Source organism: Thamnophis sirtalis, unplaced genomic scaffold (genome assembly GCF_051295495.1).
Source record: "Thamnophis sirtalis isolate CommonGarterSnake01/CBP01778 unplaced genomic scaffold, rThaSir2_p1.2 scaffold_3, whole genome shotgun sequence".
NCBI lineage: Eukaryota > Metazoa > Chordata > Lepidosauria > Squamata > Natricidae > Thamnophis > Thamnophis sirtalis.
This window is the reverse complement of record NW_028261383.1, coordinates 162,988,123-163,011,671: the sequence shown is the minus strand read 5'-3', so window position 1 is coordinate 163,011,671 and position 23,549 is coordinate 162,988,123. Positions and strand designations below refer to the sequence as shown.

Sequence of the window (23,549 nt, the reverse complement as noted above, 5' to 3'; positions counted from 1 at the left end):
AAAGAGCAGAGACTTGAAGAATGAAACATCTGGAGAAGGTTAGGATCCAGCTTCTAAAGCTTTTGGGAAACCAGGATTGTGATGCTAGAGTATTGTGTCTTACTTCTTAATTCTTCATTGGGGGTTAGGGTTTGTTTGCAGTACATTTCCTAGGATTAAAAGTTTGGCTGTGAATCATTAGAAGTAGGATGGTATAAACATGTTATTGTAAGTAAACAAACAAACCCTCTTTCCTATGTGAATGTAGACTGCACATATCTATTTGTTGTGGGAAACTAATGTTCATGATTAATTATGGAAGAGTATAATTGAAAAAGCATTAATATTTATTTTCATTCTATTCCACAGTAATTGTTGGACTTCCACATCAGGCTTAGAATGGGGAACTGGCAGTATTCCAAGCTGCTCCTCCCATAAGATATTTTAGAGATATCCCCCCCCCCCCATAATCCATTGTTCAATTCAAATTTTCTTTGATTGGTTCTCCCACATGCAAAATTTAGCCCTGTTTGATTCTTTCTGGGTACTAATAATGGAAAGATGGACAGATATACCAGCAGAATCTTGAGACCCATTACATAATTTTTCCCTGTATTTTTTGTTGCACTAAAAAAATAAATGAGAAACATAAAGCCAGATGTATTTAGCATAGGCATAGCATAGTTTAGAAGTATATTGTTTTTAGGATATTTCAAAAACATGTATGCTTATTACAGTCTACTGCATTTTAAATTTTTCTTTACCATAGTCTTTTATTTCTCCTTTGGTTAAAATAAAAGGGAGGAAAAGATCAGTTTTAACATTTCAAATATTCTGGTCACAAGGCAAATCCAGCAAAAGATTTAAATTGCTGAAGGAACAAACACAATTTCATCTTCAGAACAAATGACAGTACTTAAAAATGTCCTTTCAAGGACATTGAAAATAAAAGAGAAACCCATCATTATAAAATGGGTTGTCTTGATTTTAAGTAGACATGGTTTTGTACTAGAAAAGAATTGGATGATTTGAGCAAAACATGGCTGTAGGAAGATTCTATTTAATTAAAGACAAATTTATGCTAATTGTTATGGCAACCAGTTAATACCTAGTAATATTTGAAAACATATAATTTTCCATTATAACAGGGAATATTTAAATTATACCTTTTTGCTTTATGAATTAAATTGCCATGCTTAATTTTTTTTAAAAAAAAAATCCACCCTCTATATGTCACAATTGCCACATCACATTTCCACTGTTATGAATACAGCCACTTCCCTTGTATTTCTACAAGATGCACATACTGTATGTACAGTAAAAGAAAATAGGATGAGCTGCATTCTTCAATTAAAGTAATTTATTTTTTAAAAATAACATTGGATCAGGACAGTAACATTGTGTCATCATTGCAGATATTTATTTACATAAACAGAGAAACAGAATGACCAAGGAGAAAAGAGTAGTGGGAATAGGAGCAATTTCTTATTTCTTATAGTCTTGACCATGGCTGACTGCCCTCCAGTCTACTGGCCTCTGGAGCAGTCGTGGTATTCTAATTTGTTCACTACTGTTTCGGTAGTGGGAGCGTGCATGTCTGTGCATGCACAGAACCGTCTGGGCATGCGCAGAAGGTCCTTGATGATGTCTGGGTGGGCGGGCGGGGCCTCGTGCCAACACCACTATCAGTTCACCTGAACCAGTGCGAACTGGCAGCATACCACCTCTGCTCTGAAGGGCTACAGCAGGATCAGTTTACTTAACTTTTGGGTGGTGATGTGGCAGTGTTGCCACCTCTAATTTACCAATTTTCATCCTCACAAGAGCCAGGAGTCACTGGTTTTGGAAGCATCCTGTATGTTGGCCCATTTGAGGCATCTTGGTTCAAAAATAATTGCCCCTATGGTGCATGGCTTGCTTCACCCAGTTAAAGGTTACAGGCATGAGAGATTTAGTAGTATATAGATTAGATCAGCATATAGTGTTACAGCAGGAAATCAAAGTGGATACTAGATTGGTGTTTAACATTTATATATTGTGAATGCACTGATGATGTTGCCTAGTTGGGTAATAAAACATCTGCAAGCAAACAACTATGCTCAGAGCTCACCAAGGACTCCAAGAATTTAATTCTGAATAACATATTCTCTTCTATTGTGAATACATCATCCTTGCTTGCTAGATAGGCTTAATTGCTCACCTCATATTTTTGAGAAAGATATGCTCTTTATTAAGTGTTTTAAAATTTTTTGGCAGGCCAGGTGGAAAAGCTGTGAACCAAGGCAGAGAATAGAAAGAGCTAATATCTTCACCCACCAGCCTCAAATTCAAACTTGACAGACTCCATAAAAGGGATTTGGCTAGAAATGGCGAAGAAATGGCTATTTCTGTAGAAATAAGTTCATTCAGTTGTTTCTTTCCTTTTTACATTAAATTGTTCTTTTCTTTTTCTCACTGTAGTATTACACCAAATTTAATGAATTTGCTTCTCTGTACAAGCTGAATAATTGTGGCAATTCAGCCTTCATTCACAATTTAGGCACTATTTAAATTTGCTTCTTTGAAATTTTTATTCCATAGGGTTTTTGGGATCAATAATTTTCTAACAAAAAACTTTTATTTGTAGAAAACCAACACCTTCTTATCATTTGCCTGGAGTAATGTTGTCTTTCATACTCTATTTTCTAACAAAGCAGTATGTAAAGAGTGGAGTGGAGTGGAGTGGAGTGGAGTGGAGTGGAGTGGAGTGGAGTGGAGTGGAGTGGAGTGGAGTGGAGTGGAGTGGAGTAGAGTAGAGTAGAGTAGAGTAGAGTAGAGTAGAGTAGAGTAGAGTAGAGTAGAGTAGAGTAGAGTAGAGTAGAGTAGAGTAGAGTAGAGTAGAGTAGAATAATTGGAAGGGACCTTGGAGGTCTTCTAGCCCAACAAGCTAACAGTAGCTAAATGGTTATCCAATCTCTTCTTAAAAGCTTCCAATGTTGGAGCATTTACAACTTCTGGAGGCAAGTTGTTCCACTGATTAATTGTTGTAGTTTCAATCTTAAAATTCAAAAGAGGTTGTTTTTTGTTACATTTTATTTTATGTTTTTATTTTAATTCTTTTTATTTAAGTCCTATGAGATTGATTACTTTCCTATGAAACAGGTGAAGGGAAGGCTGAAACTTCTGGTTTTTTTGTACTTTTTATCTTTTAGACATCAGAAAGACAATACAGGATATGAGGACCCCATATCTCTTATACTCTGGGTAGAAGGGAAGGTTATCAGATGAGGTACCTCTCAGAAGATAGATGATAGCAGGAAATACCAAAACTTTGACCCCAAACAGAGGCAAGATCTGAAGATATACAAGGCTGCAAGGAATTGAGGTGTGAGACCTTCAGCCTTCTACCGCATGTGCTCAGCCATTTCTAGCCTTATAATTTAACAATGTTCATCGTTGTTATGAAATGCTATTCATATCTGTCTGCTATACACAAACAACCCTTTTACCATATACTAAGGAAAGTCCCCATTCCTTGTTTACCTACCATATTGCCCTTATGTCCAGGAGGACCATCAATACCAGTAATACCCTACAAGAGGTAAACAAGATCATGAAAATCAAAGGGAGATATTTTTTGGGGGGGGTACAGAACAATATCAAATGAAATCATTTTGTAAATCCAAATTGGAAACCTAAAATTCTAACCCTAATTATTCTGTCTCCATTTTGGAATATATGAAGGGATAGATAGAACTGAATGGCATCTACTTTGGCAAATTGAGTTCCGACTCTTAGTTCCTTCACAGTTATTAATGTTTTCTACTTCCTAATCTAGTTCTGGCTTTAGGAATATTTCTTCATAATTTTCCCCTCCCTTCTACGTTTTACCAATGATGTATGTTATGACTGCACTGAGATTATATTTAAGAGTAAAGCTTGCACGAATAGGCAAATTTGAATTTTGCAAATTGTGATTGATCCTTATTGAGATACATTTTTTTAACATCATGGTTAAAATGTTAGAAGTTTTCATATGAAAGAGGAAAATAAGGATGAGAAGGTGTCTGCCATATACGTTTAATATACTAACTATTATTAAAAGATCAGACATGTAGGTTAACAATTCACATTAGCCTATATTAGTTCATGTCTTGGTTAAATTAAATGTGTGCCCTTTGGTATTAGCTTTGAGTACTATGCAAATTCAAAATTTGTCATTTATTCACTAGATAAACTATAATACTAACATAAAAATGAAATGAGTATAGTTTAATGTGATGAATAATTCTAACTCATATGATTTGTTTAGGTTCTTTTTTGCATGATATGCAAACTCAGCTACTAATTTGTAAAGCATGCCCTGTTGCTTTATCAATGTATATGAATCAGACCAAAAATGGTTCAATGAAAATATATCTTAGTGTAACATATGGAACCTGACAATATACAGTATCTGCTCTGGGTTTTCACCATTACATACTGGAATATCATAAACAGAACTCAAAACCTAATTGCAAATTCAAAAACTAAGACATCAAAAGTTAAATGTTATGTTTAGATTAAATTCCAAAACTTTAACAGAACTTAGACTTAAAAAACATTTTCCTGTTAAAATTTGTCCCATTCCTTGAACCCATTGCCTGCTCAATCCCTGTTCAAACCTTCTTGTGAACAAAAGGGGACATGGAAGTAAATTCATACCGTCTGGCCGAAAGAACCAGGATTACCTCGCGAGCCTGGCAAACCACGTACACCCTAGGAGAAAAGATGGCTATATTAGAAGACTTTGAGGAACATTGTTCAATGAAACACACTTGCCAGAAACTTGGTTCCATTGAAGAAGAAAGACTGAGAACAGTACACCTGTTACTCCCCCATTAAAATGGCTTAGAATGATGCCATCTCAGAAAACCCAATGTATTTATTCCTGGTAGGTAGGCAGATACTCACAGCTTCCCCAGGCTGTCCTCTGGGCCCTTGCACACCTTCAGAGCCCTTTGAAAACAAGGAGGAAATGGGAAACTGAGGTATTAGATTAGGCTCTTTCCGCCCACCTCCACCACCACCCCCCCGTTATAATACATAATTCATACTGGATACCAAATGAAAAAACACCTGAGGCAGCTTTGAGAAATCCATCATAGGAAATTCAACTTTAAGTGGGAAATATAATCACTACTTTTTAATCCTAGCATACTTCCTATATTCCTAGGAAGGTATTTTGAGTGCATTAAGGTTACTGCAGTGCATTAAGGTATCTGTACCTAACTCAAAGGTAACGGTTGGCATTACATTTCCAAAGGGCCACTGTGACCTAAAATATTATGTGGTTGTAGTTCTTATGTATTTAATTTTTATCCTGATTTTAATATATTTTTATCAATAACTCAGGACAACAAACATATTTAATACTTCTTCTCCTCATATTTTCCCCACAACCGCAACTCTTTGAGGTGCATTAGGCTGAAAGAGAGAGGGAGAGAGAGAGAGTGACTGGCCTAAAATCACCCAGCCAGATTTCATGCCTAAGGCAGGACTATCTACAATACTCCAGTTTTAGTGAGGATTGAATATAGCTATCTTGAAATACATTTAAGTGTATTCCTCTAAAACATTTAAGTCTATGTTTTTTTTATAAATTGAAGAAATAAAAAAAACCGATCGCATTAGGAGAAAAAAAGTTTTAAAAAGGTAAATTTATAATGATTAAAATAAACTACATTAACTGTTCTCCAAAACTAACAAAAAAATCCATATAACTATAGATAGCAATATAAAATTTATTTGAACCTCAACTTACCATTATATCTAGAGCATATATAAACACTATGAATCATCATTTTCAGAATACAAAGACTTAGCAAAAAGTGTTAGGAAACATGTATCCTTGATCCATTCCTTAAAATCATAAATTTTAAGTATTTTTTAGTTATATAAAGGTATCATCTTTGACATGTTCCAAGCTAGACGGGACCACATTTTTCATAAGAATTCTTCAGATATATTGTTAATATTTTCAACTTAACTATTTAATAATTTATTAAATTGAGTTGTTAGTTTCCAAGCTGTGCATCACTCAAGACTCTCATGATTGCAGACGCTTCAATGGCATCTGTGCCATATTCTTTCATTATTACATATTTCAATTGTATACCTTCCAATAAATGTTAGAAGTGAATCATATACAACATGCTATCTCTCAAATCTTTAAAAACATTAGTAGCCATCTGATTTAGTGTTGATTCTTTGGCCCAAGCATTTCAATAAGGTATATCTCCCGCTATTTTCAAATATGGGTTATTCCATAACATCAATTTATCAAGTGATTTGGAATAAAGACTTGTTTACTAATGACCAAATGTGCCTAATAGTTTTCAAAGCTAAAGACAAATATCCTTGTTATATCCTTGTGCTCCAAAGAGACTCCAAAAGATTATCATTAAAACCCACATTCAAAAAAATATTTAAACTAAAGCTGATTGAAGTATAGTTGAAAATCTGGAAGTTTGAAGCTGCTGTTATTGTAACCGCAGTTTGGCTAAGGATAGTTATGAAGCTCTAGCTATCCATAACAAAATGTTCTTATTGTCTTCTCTCTATAGAATATCTATTAGTAATTAAAATTGGACTCCTTCTTAAAACATATATTTATTTCAATGTAATATTCATTGTAGGGCAATCTTGCCTCAAAGACTTAATGCAATGGTTTTAACCATCAACAGAAATGGCATCTACATATTTAGATATATTTAGTTCAAGATACTAGAAAGTATTTTTTTAAAGATATAAACCCAAGTATTTTGTGGAGTTGGTGTGAATTGTATTACAGTAATCTAGAGGCATAGTAGATGCCAAAGGCAGCTAATAATATATTTTCCTAATTAATAGTGTAACCTGTAAAAACATATTGTATATGACTTCAATAAACATAGATAATGACATCACATAATTATCAAGAATAATCATAATAACATCAGCATATATAAACAATTTATATTCCATTTCAAGTGCCATTACACCCTTAATATTTTCAGACTACTTAATAAACAAAGAATTTAAATATAAAACATTTCTTTATTTTCATCCCTTCTTTCATTGTAATGTAGACTGTTTGTCCCAAAGATCTGTCTGCTAATGACTGTCTACTATTCAAAATCAGAAGTCTGGTAGCACCTTTCCAGAGTTATCAATTTCATGAAAGATATAAGCTTTTCTAAGAACACTTCATTTCATCACATGCATCGTGGCTAAATTGTTGTAGGCCTGAAATTAAGATAAAGTGGAGAGGGGGAAGGAAGAGGAAGACAGAATGATTATGCAGTCAGATGGAAATATTCCAATTATCAACTATAACTTATTTAAAAACATTGTATTTGTTGATACTTTTTTTTTATGTATATGAATTCATTAACCTTGTTCCAAGGGCCCCTCTAGATAAAGATGCTATATACAGTTGTACAAGGAAACAATAGCCCTATCTCTAAAAGTTTTACAAGAAAAGGTTATACACTATTCTACAGGAACACCTATACAATGTCTTGCAACAAAATAGATATCCATGAAACTTTATCAAAAAGTGACTGATCCCTCAACCCAATACACCACAACTAACACAAGCTATGAAAAGCACAACCCTGCCATACATCAAAAACATATCAGAAACTACCAACTAACTATTGCAACCACATGCCATCACCGTAGCTCACAAACCATCCAAAGCCCTCCAAGACATCCTAAGTAAACCAAAAGACCCAGCAGCCCCAGGAAGAAAAACAGGAGTTATTTACAACATAATATTGTAAGGACTGCAACAGTCACAGGGACCAAATTAATTAGCAGGCAGAAGACATGATGAACACTCCTTAATTTCACAACACATCAACAGACTTAACCATAGTTTTAATTGGGAAACTGTGAGCATTCTAGACCAAGACAAGTCCAAAAATGCTAGATAATTCCTGGAAGCCTGGCACTCAGTAGCAATAGCAGTTAGACTTATATACCGCTTCATAGGGCTTTCAGCCCTCTCTAAGCGGTTTACAGAGTCAGCATATTGCCCCCAAAGTCTGGGTCCTCATTTCACCCACCTCGGAAGGATGGAAGGCTGAGTCAACCTTGAGCCGGTGAGATTAGAACCGCTGAACTGCAGATAACAGTCAGCTGAAGTGGCCTGCAGTACTGCACGCTAACCACTGCGCCACCTCGGCTCAAGACAAATTAGCCATCAAAAAGCACACAGAAATCCACATCTACACTCTTCAAAAGAAAAAATCAAACAGCCAAAAAGGAAACAAAAAGACCGAAACAGCTCTTCACCAGCAGACAACACTCAGATGAGGAGAAATTAACACCAAGATTAACACTACAACAACAATCAAGAAACAAACAATACCCCAATCAAGAAACTAGCAATGCAGCCAAACAAGCTAACAGTAAACAACAGCCCAATCAAGGAACTACCAAGCCCACTCCCCCAACACCAACAAGGCAAGCCAGTAGTATATAAAATGAAAGCAAACTCTACTCCCTTACTACAACTAATAATGTTTGTTAATGAAACATCTGCAAGAAAACAATGAAGCTCAGAGAGTACCAAGGATTCTACAGTTCAACCCTGAGCTAGAAATATTCTATCAGAATCAATGCGTACCTTAGTACCGTCATTTCCAGGAGGTCCAGGTAGGCCTGGCTTTCCTATATCTCCCTGCAAAGCAATAAAGTGGGGAATGAATGTTGGTGGTAGCTTAAATAGAGGACAGAAGTATAGATATTAGGGTAGTCTTACTCTGTGTCCCTTTACTCCAGGGGGTCCTGGGTGACCATCAAAGCCCCTGTCACCCTAGAAAAAAGGATGGAAAGCAGATGAGTACTGAATTGACAAGAATAGACCAGTTTTTCGGCTAGGAAATAGATAAGTAGATAGATAGTTTTGCATGCCTAATTTTACTGCAACAATGCTCTTTATCCTTAGCGCAATCCTACAAGATAAATAAATTTTCACAGAACGTAAATTTTAAATTATACCCAAGAAATAGGTGCACAGAATGATGGGGAGGACAATGTTGTCTTGATGATCAATTTGCCATGTTTTGACAGGCAACATTGGTGCTTCAGAATTTGGAAGGAAGCACAACTTGAACACTTAAAAAGAGGTTTAAATTTGTTGGATTGTAAACCGAGGCAAGGATTTGCTATTTTTGTGACTATGTATGTCTTGGAGGCTAACAGCTGAGACAAATAAGATTCAGGAATTCTGTGGTTTGACTTTCAATTCAGACGAACTACACCAGCTTCACTCCCATCTCCCTTTTTGCAATATGCAGGAAATTAAATGTAGTATTGACTCACTTTGTCAGCAATGAGACTCTGCAGATGTTGTTGAACTACAACTTCCACTGACCCTATTCTATAGGGTCAATCATAAAGGATGCTCAGTTGTAGCATGTATGGAATACCACAGAATCCCAATCCCTGCATTGTAAAGATTATAGTAGATTTTTTAAAATAAGATCTGATGGGAGAAGGGCAGAATGGATCTCTGCATATATTTTTTTTTGAGCAATGAAAATTGAAAGCATTATGTGGTATGAAAGGGACAAAAGTCTGAAGTCATGTTATTCCACATACTAGAATCTCCCTTTCTCTCTCTCTCTCTCTCTCTCTCTCCATCCATCCATCCATCCATCCATCCATCTACACACACACACACACACACATACACATTTACATTTATATTTTCCAAAGCTTTTGATCCTTTTATCCCAGTATTTAATAATTGCTCAGAGGAAGTTGTGCACACAAAACTCAACACACATTGAATCTACATTCTCTCCTTTATTATCATATAATAATAACAGGAGAATTAGATGACTTAATGATAAATCACACACTAATATGCAAAAAGCTCCAGTTTCAGTCTCCTTTATCTTGAGAAATAAAGATAGGACAGGACAAAATCCAGGACAGCTGCTAACAAATTGCAGGCTAGGTTGGCAAATTGCATGGTTTTCTATATTCTTCCGTTTGAAGGCTTTGGCAATGAAGGAGATGTGCTGCCAATGAGCTAGTTCAAACATTATTCATGTTTGGGGAAGAATTATATATTTGAATACCAGATCCTAGGAACCAACAACAGGGAAAGTTTGTGGTTTCCTACCCTGTTTGTGTACCTGTGGAACTGCCTGGCTGGCCAAATGTTGGAAGCTAGATGGCTTAGATAGGCCTGCTTTGGATTTAGTGGAACTCCTCTTAATTTCCTGCATGAGTTCCTCTGAGTTCTGAATGGGTTTCAAGACCACAATCACAAAATACGAGGGGGGGGAATTGGATTTTCACGTGGAATGCATACCGCATGGAAGAAAATTTCTCCTGAATGTGCAAAATTCAACACAAAAGTGGAAACAACATTTTATTCAGCTCTATTTGCACCCCACTATTGTGTTCCTATTGCAGGAAAGACCAAACCACCATGGGAGTGAGAATCTCAAAGCTCTCTTCCCCTCCTTTGTGTAAATTCCACTCTACAATTAAAGTTTAGAAAACCTTGGGTCCTGTTTCTCCTGGGAGTCCTCTGCCACCATCAGCTCCTGAACGACCCTTTAAAAAAATGAAAAGGAGAAAAAGAGTGAGAAAAGGAGGTTAAAAACCCCCATTTCTACAGATTGGCACCCATCCACGTATCTGATGCTTACCCGCTTGCCAACTTTCCCTGGGGGTCCAATTGGTCCTTGTATCCCAGGGGAACCCTGTAACAAGAATTGAAATAAATGAGACCAATTGTTGCTCTACGTATTTGTTTATTTTCATATGAAAATTCACCTCCATTGGGAAAATGATCTGCCTTGACTTAAATCTCATCTTTGGCCATTAGTGGCAATACATATTTTACTTTAACATCAATATAAGATCTATCAGAAAGGACACCTTTTAGGTGCTCTAGTCTACTGATAAGACAATTGTAAGGAGCCCTGGTGGTGGAATGGTTAGTATGCAGCATTGCAGGCTAACTCTGCCCACAGTCTGGAGTTCGATCCTGATGGGCTCGAGATTGACTCAGCCTTACATCCTTCCAAAGTCAGTAAAAGGAGGACTCAGATTGTTGGGGGCAATATGCTGTACAGAGTGGTATATGTAAAGAGTGGCTGCTGTATGGAGTGGTATATAAGACTAAGTGCTATTGTTATTGCTATGTTAAGATCCAAAACAATTACTGATCCAGAATGCAACTTTTTTTTGATAAATATTAAATTTATTTCCAAAGTTAAAATACAAACTTTAAAAAAAGCAAAAATGAAACAAGAACAAAAATGTTCATTAAAAACATGCACATATATTGCCCCCATAATTGAATATTGATAAATATATTTCAACAATAATAGTTTGCAAAACAGGGCTGCAATCTCTAAACTGCTACACCAATAGGTGCCCAACTAATTGGACCTATCATCCATTTACTGAAAAAAAAATCAATTAACAAGTAAAGCTAGTAAAATTAAACTTCAAATCCTCAGTTAACAATCTATTATTCTATTTCACATGCAGAAAGCCCACTATGGCTTCTAAACTTCCATAGACCATTGCAATCATCATCTCTAATCTGTCTCCATCTTTGACTGATTCTTAATAATAAAGTTTTTTCCCCTTAAATTATAACTGGGACATTTTCCAACAATTCCATCTCATTCCCCAAAGTCAGTTTTCTGTTATATTTCTGCACCACTTGTTGTTCAGAAGTTTTTTGAGCCAGTTGAACCACAACATCTCTTTAACAGTTGTCTTCTGACTGAATATACCAAATCTATTCCATAGCCTCCAACAGTTTTCCTAAGAAAGTCCAGTTTATCACTGATCCATACTGCCGTCTCTAAGCCTTTTAAATTCATATCACTTTCAGCCTTCTCCAATGGACCTGCAGTTCTCAAAGCTCCTTCTCCTTCAGTTCTGTCAGCAACAAACTGACTTCCAATCCACCCAGTTAGAAGTCTGATTTAGCTGCTATTAGTTGTATCACTAATAGCAGCTAAATCACCCTTTGGTTGATTTATGACTGTTGCTAAAGCATCAAACATTTTATCCATATTTTCACTCAGAGCTTGTGAATTGAAAAGCATTTTTTCAAAAGCTTCCAAGAAGGCTTTGAGATTAAGTTGATATTGCTTTATTGTTGCTTCCATTTTTAACATAGTCTAAATTTCTTTTATACTGTAGCTGGACTTTCACAACAAAACATAGGGAATTCCTCACAAGGACAAAAGAAGTTGATATTCCGTAGCAACCCCTGCGCATGCCAGACATGCGCTGGGAGCACGTGCACTGTTCAATATAAATTGTTCTTCACACATGCGCAGAACAACTTACAGCGAACTGAACAGGCACAATCACTAAAAACCAAAATGGTGGCAGCCCAGCAGTGTCGAGAGAACCAGTTTGGGGGCGTGGTAGGCCTAGGTCGCTGCCAGTTCTGCAACCCAGGCCTGAATTCCACTACCAGTTCAGCCGGCCGGGCCAAACTGGGAGAAGCCAGCTCTGGTCAACTCAGCATAGACTTGAGTCATTCCTAGTTGCTTCCATTCAAATCTCAGCAGTGTGCTACCAAAGAGCCAGTTTTGGCAGCAAAGTCAGCTGTTCGTTGGCAGGAGAAAAAATCATCCTGCCACTCAGTATGCCAATTCCTGGAGGACTCCAGAGTGCAACATTTAAAGTATCAACTTTTATCAGCAGTTATATTAAATTTGTTATTACATAATAAAATTATTCCAGAAAAAGAGAAGATTTTAAAGACTATTTCTTTAAATGCCTATCTCTTCAGACCCATAAGAAAGACTTCATCTGTGTATCCCAGTCTTTTGATTCAGCAAGGTGGAGTCTTCCTCATTAGGAATTCTAATATTTGAAGCATATTCCTGAGAAAGACTAAGCTAATTAATTCCCCCTCTGATGTTAGATCAGAAGAAGAGAACTTGGAGGCCTTCCAGACATTGTCCTCTCCGTTAATTCTCAATTTCCATTTATAAGATATGTCCATGGATTAGGGATCCTGAGAACTGTTTGGAGAGCTATGGATTACTTATCCTGGGACAAGTGGTGGTCAAAGATCTGAAATTACTGTATTGTTTCATCTTATTTCATTTCTTTTTCTCTGAATGCATTTTATGATACATTTCTTTGAATGTTTCAAAGGGGAGGATGGGGCTGAAATAGGGTATAAAGATAAATGAATATATCGCAAATAATTTTATATCAGTCAGTGGTAGGATGAGGGCACAATAGATAAAATGCCAGGAAAATCTTGCAAAAGACCTATATTTCTTTAATAATTTTGTATCCTAGGAATGTATTTTTATTCCATGAATGGTCAATGGTAAATGGGGAGGGAAGGAAAAAAGAAACTGATGGAAAAAAGACTCATTCACTTATTTTGCTACCAATGCCAGAATTCTGTCTGCTAAGGATAACCTAATCATTTGAGCATGCCAGGAGAAAAGATCAGCATGCTTAAAATGGCTACAGACAGTGCACCTTCCAAATTTGGGATGAATTATTATCTGTATTGCAAAACTGCTTATTTCATATTCAGATTCAATTTTTATGCAGTTCAATAAGGAAGAGTACAATATAATAAGGCAAAGTAAATATATCAGGCTAGGGAAATTTTCATGTGAAAGATATGTATACGGTACAAAACTATAAAATGGGCAGGAAATAAACAAGTGCAAGAATAATGGAGAGATACTTTGATCTAATGCAAGGGTGGGGAACTGTTGTGGCCCAGCAGGAGCCGTTGGAGCTGCCACCAGACTCCGACAGCGAGGGGCCCTATGAGTCGGCTCTGGAGGATGTGGAGGACCCTGGACAGGGTTCCGACTCCGAGCAGGGCGCAGAGAGACATGTTGGCCACCAGGTGGTGCCTGAGCCTTGGACCAGTGAGGAGGAGACAAAGGAGAGTGATCCAGAAGCCAGTAGTGAGTTCTTCCTGCATGCCCGGAATCGAAGAGCTAATAGGCGTCAGGAACAGTTACGCAAGTACAGGAGATAATTGCACTCAGCTGGTGGTCATTAGGCTCCTCTCCAGACTATAAAAAGACTGTTGTGCACACGCCCCTCTTGCAGAAGTCAGCGCATTGACTAAAGAGAACTTTTGTAACTAACTTGGCAGGCTGGATTGTTGCCAAGGTTTGTCTGAGTTGCTGTCAAGGTCCTTTTCTGTTTGTTATGCTTGGCTTTCAGCCACTGAGGTTTCGGTTTCTTGCTATTAAAGTACATTCCAGTTAAGCTTGTCTCGGTTTTCGTTATTGGCTGGAAGAGGGGGTCAGAACAGGGAACTGTGGCCTTTTTATGACTTGTGGACTTCAACACCCAGAATTCCTGAGTCTAGAAACTCTGGGAATTGAAGTCCACAAGTCATAAAAGGGCCATAGTTCCCCACTTCTGGTGTAACTGTTAAGTACCAGGCTAGAAACAGAAGATTGAGTTCTCGTTCCACCTTGGCCACAAATGCAGCTTGTTGACCTTGAGTCATTCATTGAAGCAGCCATTGATAATATTTTTCAAAGTAAACTGCAGGGATTAGTCCAGGCAGTCAACAGCGGTCAAGACTGACTCGAAGGCACAAAAAGAGAAAAGGATAAGAAAGCCTGAATGGAAAAGAGACTGGGCAGCCTGGCATTTTTATACTTCACACTTTACCAACCTTGTGTCCTCCAGGGGTGTTAGATTTCCACTCCCAGAATTCCCTACCAGCATAGCCCAAGCCCCTCCTGTCCATCTTCAGCAACCAACCTGGGGTCCGGAGTCACCCGAATCCCCTTTTTGTCCTGATTTTCCTGGTAGACCCTGTAGAAATCATATTTAAAAATGGATTAATTTCTTCCAGAATATTCCAAAGATGAACAATCCAACCATAGTGAATACATCCAGGATTTGATGGAGCAGAACTATTCTATCTGTTAATTCAAAAAAAAAATTCAGCAAAGCAATACATATGAGGAAAATTCAGGTATTTTACTCCTGAAAATATTAGTTTCTCCTCTAACAGAAAGTGATACATGGAATGATGGTGTTTGTACACTCTACACCTATTGATCAATAAAGAAGTATGGGGAGTTGTGGTTTCGCAGCCTAAAGTAAATTTGGGGGAATGGTCTGGAGCAGGAAATAAAAACTAAAGATGAGATCAGCTCTATCACTGGTAGCTTCACATTTGCCCAAGTCAATTCATTTTCTATGTGTGGACTGCTATTATCGGATATCAGCAGCAATGTGGTATAGAGGAACAGTCTATATATTTTCTCCCCCCCCCCCTTCTCTGTGCATGGGGAAAAAATCCCATATCTAAGGGCAAATATAGAAATACACAAAATGTAGCAATTCAGGAACGATATGTTTCAGAAAACTCAACAATTTTTCCTTCCAGACATACAAATTCTTCCCTTGGCCATGCTATTTTAGGAAGGTATAGCATGATCCAAAGGGGAACAGAATTTCTGGAAATTGCCAAACTCTCCCCAGAATGGCATAGTCCTGAGATTTCATGCTCTAGAGAGGAAATAAAATATATTGGGAGTTTTCTGAAACACTCCATTCCCAGTCCTTGAATTTTGTACATTCACAGATAAGACATTGTTAAGATCATTTGTAGCTTGGCCCACAAATAGGTTTAGACAATTTCAAGAGATTAAAGTTCTTTTCAATGTCAATGAAAGAAAAATGCTTGTGGGCCATGTAGTATTTTTTTTTCCTATGAAATCTGTTATATGCTGAAGAATAATTCATTTCAGCCAAAATACAATACATAGACAATAATAAGTTAACCATGATTCACAGCACAGAGTTGAGTATGAAACTCAAAACTTTCCTTAAAAAATTCCTATTACTCTCAATTTATGGGTCAGCTTTGAACAATCACATTTACTCACTAGTGGTCCTGGCCTTCCTGTGAGTCCCATTGGGCCAGGAGGTCCTTTCATGGAAAGCTGAAAAGAGAATGAAAATGATGCGTTGTAATAATATTAAAAGTAAATGAGAAGTTCATTGAGTAATTGTAAGCAAGAAGGGGCAAGAAGACGCTGGCTTGAGATATGGGTGAAAATGGGAGAAAAAGTAATGTTTGTCTGGGAGTAGTTTCATTCATCATCTTTCTTCTGGTTATACCTCTAAATGTGGAGAAGTGGACAAACTGGGCTCTGAAATGATTTTGGTTTTGCTTGGCTTTAAGCCAATTTCTATCTGATTCAAATCAATGAGAAAAGGCATGCTATTCATCTTATTATAGGGCATGACTACATCATTAACCTAAATTAATTATTGAAAAGATCTTCTGTTTTTCAAATGAACTCTCAAGCCAGGTGCAGATTTAATTTAGGACCTTTTAAAAAAAAACTTAAATTAATCAAATCAGTTCTCCATTGGGGTGGGTGAAGATTTTGTTTCTCTTCTGAGCGGTATGATGATTTATCTGCTTTAGACTGACTTACTAAACTATTCTTTGAAACAGAATGTGGGAAACCTTTAGTGCTGGAAAGGGTTTGCACGACATAGTTGCTGCATCCTGAGGTAAACTGCTGCCAATCACCTCCAATAGACCGATCAGATCCCACAGATTAGGCCTCCTCCGAATTCCATCCACCGGCCAATGCCGACTGGTGACTACCCGGAGGAGAGCCTTCTCTGTGGCTGCTCCGACCCTCTGGAACGAACTCCCCGTGGATATTCGAACCCTCACCACCCTCCAGGCCTTCCGCAAAGCCCTTAAAACCTGGCTATTCCGACAGGCCTGGGGCTAAAGAGCTTCTGCCCCCCTTCTCGAATGGTATGGTTGTTGTGTGTTTTTAAATTGTGTATTGTTTGTTTGTCTTTTTATCCCCTGTCTGTACCCCTCTCCCTGACTGAATTGTGAGCCGCCCTGAGTCCCCTTCGGGGAAAAGGGCAGCATATAAATGAAATAAATCCTAAATCCTAATCCTAAACATACACTGCCATGAATGACAATTGGCAACATAGATGCCATGATTAAATGGAGAAAGACCATTATCACTATAAGGTTGGCTGGATTTACTTCCTGCAGTTTTATATCTTCTAAGGTGGGGGGGTAGGAGTGTTGTGATTTCACATTTCAAAAGTGTGAAATAATCAGCGAACAGGAGTTGTAGAGAGGCTCATTTTTTATGGGTGCTGGTTTAGACTCTTGCTTTATATTTGCTTCAAAGGGGATGCTAACCTATTCTGACCCCACCCCTCCGTCTAGTAATGAATGCCGAGATAAACTTAACTGGAATGCCACAACACTTTATTAGCAGGACTATAAATCTTGGTGGCTGAAAGCCCAAACACGAACGAACAGATAAAGAACTTTGGCAGTAACCCAGACTCTGACAGATACAGATAACAGCTTCTCCAGCGTTGTTAACCAAGTTGAATCCTGTAAACAGTCTCCTCCCAAAGTATCTCCTTATATACTATCTTGAGATGAGCCTAATTACAACCACCTGGGTCCAATTATCTTTTGTATTTGTGTAGTTCTCTGCATCTATCTGCCCACCATTGCCGGGCATCCAGGACCAACTCCCTTGTCTCCTCCCCACTGCTCCAGGGTCCGACGTCAGGGACAAACTCCCTTTGGCTTTCACCGCTGCTCCATGCCTCAGGTGCCTCCTGGTGGCCAACCAGCCTCTCTAGTCCCTGCTCGGAATCGGAACCCTGTCCAGGGTCCTCCACATCTTCCAGAGCCAACTCATGGGGCCCCTCGCTGTTGGAGTCTGTTTGCAGCTCCAATGGCTCCTGCTGGGCCACAACACTAACCCTCTATGATTCCTCTCTTCCACGTTTGCCTGTTCTCTTCCAAGACTGCTTGAAATGGATAATCAGATTAATTTAAGTGCAAATAAATGCAGAATCTTTGGGATAAAAACTCTGCTGAATCCACGGTTAACTAAATTTAATTGTTTATTGTTTGTTTGTTTTGAGCCAGTTTGGACATGTTCCTGCTGTTTTCTTGGCAAGATTTTAGAAGTGGTTTGCTACTGCCTCCTTCCTAAGAGAATACCCAAAGTCATTCAGCTGGCTTTGTGCCTAAGCTGGGACTAAAACTCATAGTCTCCCAGTTTCTAGCCTGGTGCCTCAACCATTATTTCAAGCTGGCTCTCTGTTTTATACAATATCATTTTGTTCAGTGAGTAATTCTGACTATGACTTGCTGAAGCCAACATAACCTCACTGAGGAAATTGGGAGGCTGTGATTTAAAGGCAGATGAATAGATTAAGAGAGTGATTTGAGTAATTTGATTAGCTGACATTCTGTGATGAGCCACATGATTTAGAAATCACTTGAAAACCTGCAATATTATTATTTCAATTTATTCACCTATAATTCACATTTCTAAGCTTAAATATCTCAATACCTCTGAGTGGCTAAAAGAATATAGAACATTAACCAGAACAGAAATAAAACAATGAGGGAGGGAGGGAGGGAGGGAGAGAGGGAGGGAGGCAGAGTTAGAGAGAGAGAGAGAGAGAGAAAGGGAGGGAGGGAGGGAGAGGGAGAGAGAGGTAGGTAGGTAGGTAGGTAGGTAGGTAGGTAGGTAGTAGGTAGGTAGGTAGGTAGGTATTAAATGCTGGAGCAAAACAAGTTGACTACTTAAATCAAGATTTAAGACAAAAAAGCTTAACATATGCACAATGTTCATACATTTGTCCACAATGCTTACCTTGGCTTGCTGTAAAATGGCCTGGGCCTGGGCCTCCTGGAAAGATACTGAAGGTCCTTTAAGCAAATCACCACGAAACTGGAACTGGAAATAGATCAGTAACACATATTCAAGGAAGAGAACAATGGAATACGGAGGCATATTGCCATCTACAGCAGTGTTTCTCAACCTTGGCAACTTGAAGATGTCCGGACTTCAACTCCCAGAATTCCCCAGCCAGCATTCGCTGGCTGGGGAATTCTGGGAGTTGAAATCCGGACATCTTCAAGTTGCCAAGGTTGAGAAACACTGATCTAGATAAACTAGATGGCAATATGCCATCTCTATGACACCTATCCTACAAACCCCCCCCCACAAATCTTCATATCTAGCATCTTTAAGTGAAAACATCATCCACATTTAGTAACTGAAATATTGATTATTATTTGGTGCCAAAAGGTTAGAAAATGGGTTCAACTGTAGAAAACTCAAAATGTTCTGGTTTTGAAGATTATCAACTTTCCTGTTCTTAGAGAGGGATGAATTGTATATTTGAACTTAGCTCCTCAGTCTTCACACTTTCCATATCAAAATCCATTCCATATTAAAAAGAAAAAGTCTCTCCTAGATAGTAGGCCACATAAAAGTGAGTTCCTCTTGACCCGTTTCTTACCTAACCTATCTTCTGGGATCTTATTTTATAATCAATGTCAACACATCTTTGCACCCGGAATATACTCAAAATAATGCCCCTGGAAACTGAGAGGTGATTCTCATTTTACATCAAATATTCACTAAAACTGAAAATCGCTAAATCTGTTTCTCAAAGGGACTGGGTGATGATGTTTCCTCAATGTATATCTCATATTCTCAAACTGATCCGTTTCCAAACTGCATCACCTACTGGAAACATGAGCATCGTCCCAGGAGGTCCGCGAAGCCCATCTGCTCCTGGAAGGCCTGGGAAGCCTGGTGGTCCCTGTGGAAAAGTGAGTTAAGATACCTCAATCATTCTTGAAAGTCGTTGGACTAAAAGAAAGCAATATCAAGCTGGGGCTTGTCAAAGAGATACCCAGAAGGGGTGCATGCCAGCAATTCCTTATTCCCCACACCCGCCATTTTCAGAGAAGACACAAAATCGCCAGGGGGGAAGATCGAAGAGACTATCATTCCTTCGAACCACGTAGTGATTTCCTTACCCTCTCGCCAGGATCTCCTGGGAATCCCGGGGGCCCTGGTGATCCCATTGGACCCATCTCTCCCTGGGAAATGAAACAGCAGAAAATTAAGATAAATGAAGAAAATACTCACAGACAATCCTTCTTTTAAAATAGAAACATCATGACAGAGTAATATCCAAACCCAGCATTGTATCGAATGTATCTACAGCAACAATATTATGCCAAAAATCAGGCTGCAGACAATGAAGTTTGAAAATTACGCATAGTTTCCTTTTCCTCCCTATGAGTAACAGGAAAAGACCGCATAATGCACCTAGATACCAACATCAATCATTGGTCTCCTTCTGCAGATGTGCTTGGATTATACTTTTTGCAAAACTGTATACTTCTTGACTAAAGTATCAGATATAGACTTTTATAAGAAGTCTACCGGTAAGCAACAAACATTAACAGATCCTTATTGAAGAAAGAAGTTCTTAATTCTAATTCCTCCAATTCAAGCCTTTTTAAAAAACTCAAATCTTATCAAACAGGTCCTCCCATTTGCTGACTTCCTTATACAGGTAGTCCTCCACTTACAACAGTTCATTTAGTAACCACTCAAAGTCACAACGGTACTAAAAAATGACGTAGGGCCATTTTTCACAGTTACGACCCCTTGGTCACATGATCAAAATTCGGCTGCTTGGCAACTGACTCACATTTATGATGGTTGTAGTATCGCGGAGCCACATGATCCCTTTTTGCGACCTTCTGACAAGCAAAGTCAATGGGGAAACCAGATTCACTCAACCAATTTGTTACTAACTTATCAACTGCAGTAATTCACTTAACTGTGGCAAGAGATGTTGTAAAATGGGGCAAAACTCACTTAACAAAGGTCTCACTTAGCAACAGAAATTTTGGGCTCAGCTGTGGTCATACATCGAGGACTAGCTGTGGTCATACATCGAGGACTACCTGTAATGAGTTTAAATGGAGGGACAAATGGTCTTTATTCCATAGACATTGATAATTTGTTATAGGAAGGCAATATTGGGGATGTAAATAAGAAGTGTTTAAAAGTTCAATGATCAGAATAGTGGTTGATCTTTGATAGACTGATAAAAAGACCCCCAGCCCCCTCATGAAGTGGCTGAAATGATGGTTTCTTGAGTTTGCAGGAGTCAACAGCATGAGGGCTGTAACTCAGTTCAAGCACAAGAAGTTGGCATCTAATTTCCAAATGCATTCAGAGATAACCTGTTCTGTAATTTTTTTATGTTTTGTTGCAACTGCCTGGCAAAACAAAACAGACAGAAGAGTACTATCACTTTCATGCTAAAATATTGGGGTGGGTGGAATCACAGAGATATTCCCATTCCCATGAAATATACTGGGAGTTTTGGGGCAAATCAATGATCATGCAGAACTGCAAACCTCAGTGGGTCATGTTCAGGGCATTAATCATGCTATATGAAGTTTACATTTATCTTTTTGACAGAAAACTCCCTGTTTGTGTTTGGGTCTTAAACTACTTATCCCATGCCATGCAAGCAAGTTTCCAGTATATTAAATGTATTTTCAAATATCTATGATTGAGACAAAATCCAACAAGAAGGGGCCATCAACCCTCTCAAGAGATTTCTGTGTTTCTCCCATTTAGGACATATGGGGGAAAGGCAGAAAAAGGAGCAGAAAGACATGGAGATAAGTCTATCCCCAATCCTATTTTTAATGGCACCAACCTGGATTGTGGTATTGCAAATCCTCTTTCCCCATCCAGGAAGGGCGGGGAGCCAGGAAGGAGGTGATCACCTCCTAAACAACTTTAAAGTGACTGGGAAAACTGATATCACCATACATTATCTCTCACCTGTGGACCTGGATATCCACCTGTGGACCTGGATATCCAGCTGGTCCTTCAAAAATCATACCCTGCAACAGAAAGGAGAAAGATTTAACAACCCTGAACTGGTTCTGAAGGGAAAGGGTCATTTTACGGCCTGTGAATATTCACAGTACAATATTATATGTGAATTTAGTTGTCTCAAAACACTGAAATAAGTTCACTCGCTTGTAAGAAGGATAAGATAAATGCTAACGATTCTTTAATACCTAAGGAATAAACCACTTGCATGCTTATGGTTGAATGCTCTACACAAGTAACAAGCTTGTTGAATGTATAAAAAAAAGAGAGAGCTAATTGTTGCATAATTAGATCACCTGTACCCATGAGGTATTATCATGAGATATGCCTGTGATTCTGGGGCACAATTAAGCTAACTATCCTCAGAAGGGAAAACTATATTGTGATCTATACTTATCGGAGGGAAAACCCAGCATATCACAGCCAATAATAAACCACACAAAAGGTTCAACTAAGAATCTGTTGCAATGCAACAGGAACACTGCAATAAAGGAACAGATTTCCCACTCTCATATATTTGTGTTTGTTTTTGTATTTGTCTGCAGGATTTTTGTCCTCATCCAAGATCCAATTGCTTCATCTCAAGTTTCCAGAGCATGTTCCTAGTATCTCTCAACTGCATGGAAACCACTCGAGTTTTGGATATTTATCCTTCCAAGAATCAAAATGGAATTGACCACAAACCCCCAAGCCACCCCTTTGTGGTGAAATTAAGTCTCCAACCAGGCTGATGGGTTTTGGCAAAGCCAGAACAGAAAGCATATCTTACTCACAGGTTCAACGACCGCTGCCTCCCCTTTCTGTCCCTTCAGATTTGGTTGCTGCTACAGACAAAAAAGAGAATAATCACCATGAGGACCAGTAATTATGATAATGTGAGAATCTGCATTGTAGATGGAGACGACCTCCTAAAGTAGAGAAGATATTCAAGATGACTGTTTCTTCAACTGAGCCACAAATCGTACGCTACTATTGAAACAGAAACAAGTTACTGTACCTTAAATGAAGGTGGATTTGATTCTGGACTATGTTAGTTGTTGGAAAGAAGTATGGGATTTTTCTGAGTTGGCAGTGAGAACTGGGTAGCTGTTGCTTAGATAGAAAGTGATCTCCAGTCACCTCTCCTGTAAAGTGAGCTATCCCACACTTCTCCAGACTTAATGCATGGTGAGTGAAATAGGAGCAAATAAATGACTTAACACAGTGTTTCTCAACCTTGGCCACTTGAAGATGTCTGGACTTCAACTCCCAGAATTCCCCAGCCAGTGAATGCTGGCTGGGGAATTCTGGGAGTTGAAGTCCGGACATCTTCAAGTGGCCAAGGTTGAGAAACACTGATCTAGATAAACTAGATGGCAATATGACACCTCTATGACACCTATCCAATATGCCACCTCTATGACACCTATCTGGGAGTTGAAGTCCAGACATCTTCAAGTGGCCAAGGTTGAGAAACACTGACTTAACATCTCCAGAAATTGGAAACAAATTCAAAAACTAAGTTTCTGTGAATTGGTCCCTGGAGCAAACTCAACTCCGAAGGCATAGGGCAAAAGAAAGGCAAAATAGCATCAAATAAAAAAGGGATAAAATTAATTACTAATTACAATTAGTTCTGAGCACCTATGAATTAAATCTTACTGAGTTTTCTTTTATCACCAACAACTTTGAGCAAAAAGATCCTAGAAGATTGGATTTAAAAAAAAATCTTGTGTTTTAATTTACAATGGTTTCCAGTTTTGATCCAAACTAGGTGGCAGCACTGAGGCAATTTTGACTGATCTTAAGAAACTGAGCCAGGCTGGATTGGATTAGTAC

The 23,549-nt window shown here is 38.4% G+C and overlaps 1 protein-coding gene and 1 long non-coding RNA gene across 2 annotated transcripts in view; one reads left to right on the top strand and one right to left on the bottom strand.

The window, feature by feature from the left end:
- Window positions 1–23,549, bottom strand: part of COL5A3 (collagen type V alpha 3 chain) — a 133,710-nt gene that overhangs the window by 56,276 nt on the left and 53,885 nt on the right. Inside the window, exons 9-22 of the mRNA XM_087710659.1 lie at window positions 22,505–22,555; window positions 21,698–21,739; window positions 19,841–19,903; window positions 19,546–19,620; window positions 18,663–18,746; window positions 15,876–15,932; window positions 14,740–14,793; window positions 10,653–10,706; window positions 10,504–10,557; window positions 8,747–8,800; window positions 8,612–8,665; window positions 4,912–4,956; window positions 4,663–4,716; window positions 3,506–3,550 (exon numbers count right to left, since the gene is read on the bottom strand). Of these exons, the coding sequence (XP_087566785.1) occupies window positions 3,506–3,550; window positions 4,663–4,716; window positions 4,912–4,956; window positions 8,612–8,665; window positions 8,747–8,800; window positions 10,504–10,557; window positions 10,653–10,706; window positions 14,740–14,793; window positions 15,876–15,932; window positions 18,663–18,746; window positions 19,546–19,620; window positions 19,841–19,903; window positions 21,698–21,739; window positions 22,505–22,555 (786 nt within the window). The remainder of the gene's footprint in view (window positions 1–3,505; window positions 3,551–4,662; window positions 4,717–4,911; window positions 4,957–8,611; window positions 8,666–8,746; window positions 8,801–10,503; window positions 10,558–10,652; window positions 10,707–14,739; window positions 14,794–15,875; window positions 15,933–18,662; window positions 18,747–19,545; window positions 19,621–19,840; window positions 19,904–21,697; window positions 21,740–22,504; window positions 22,556–23,549) is intronic.
- LOC148048292 (uncharacterized) lies at window positions 6–22,743 on the top strand. The gene is made up of 3 exons (XR_015696066.1): window positions 6–38; window positions 3,171–3,343; window positions 22,277–22,743. It is a non-coding gene; the product is annotated as an uncharacterized LOC148048292 (long non-coding RNA).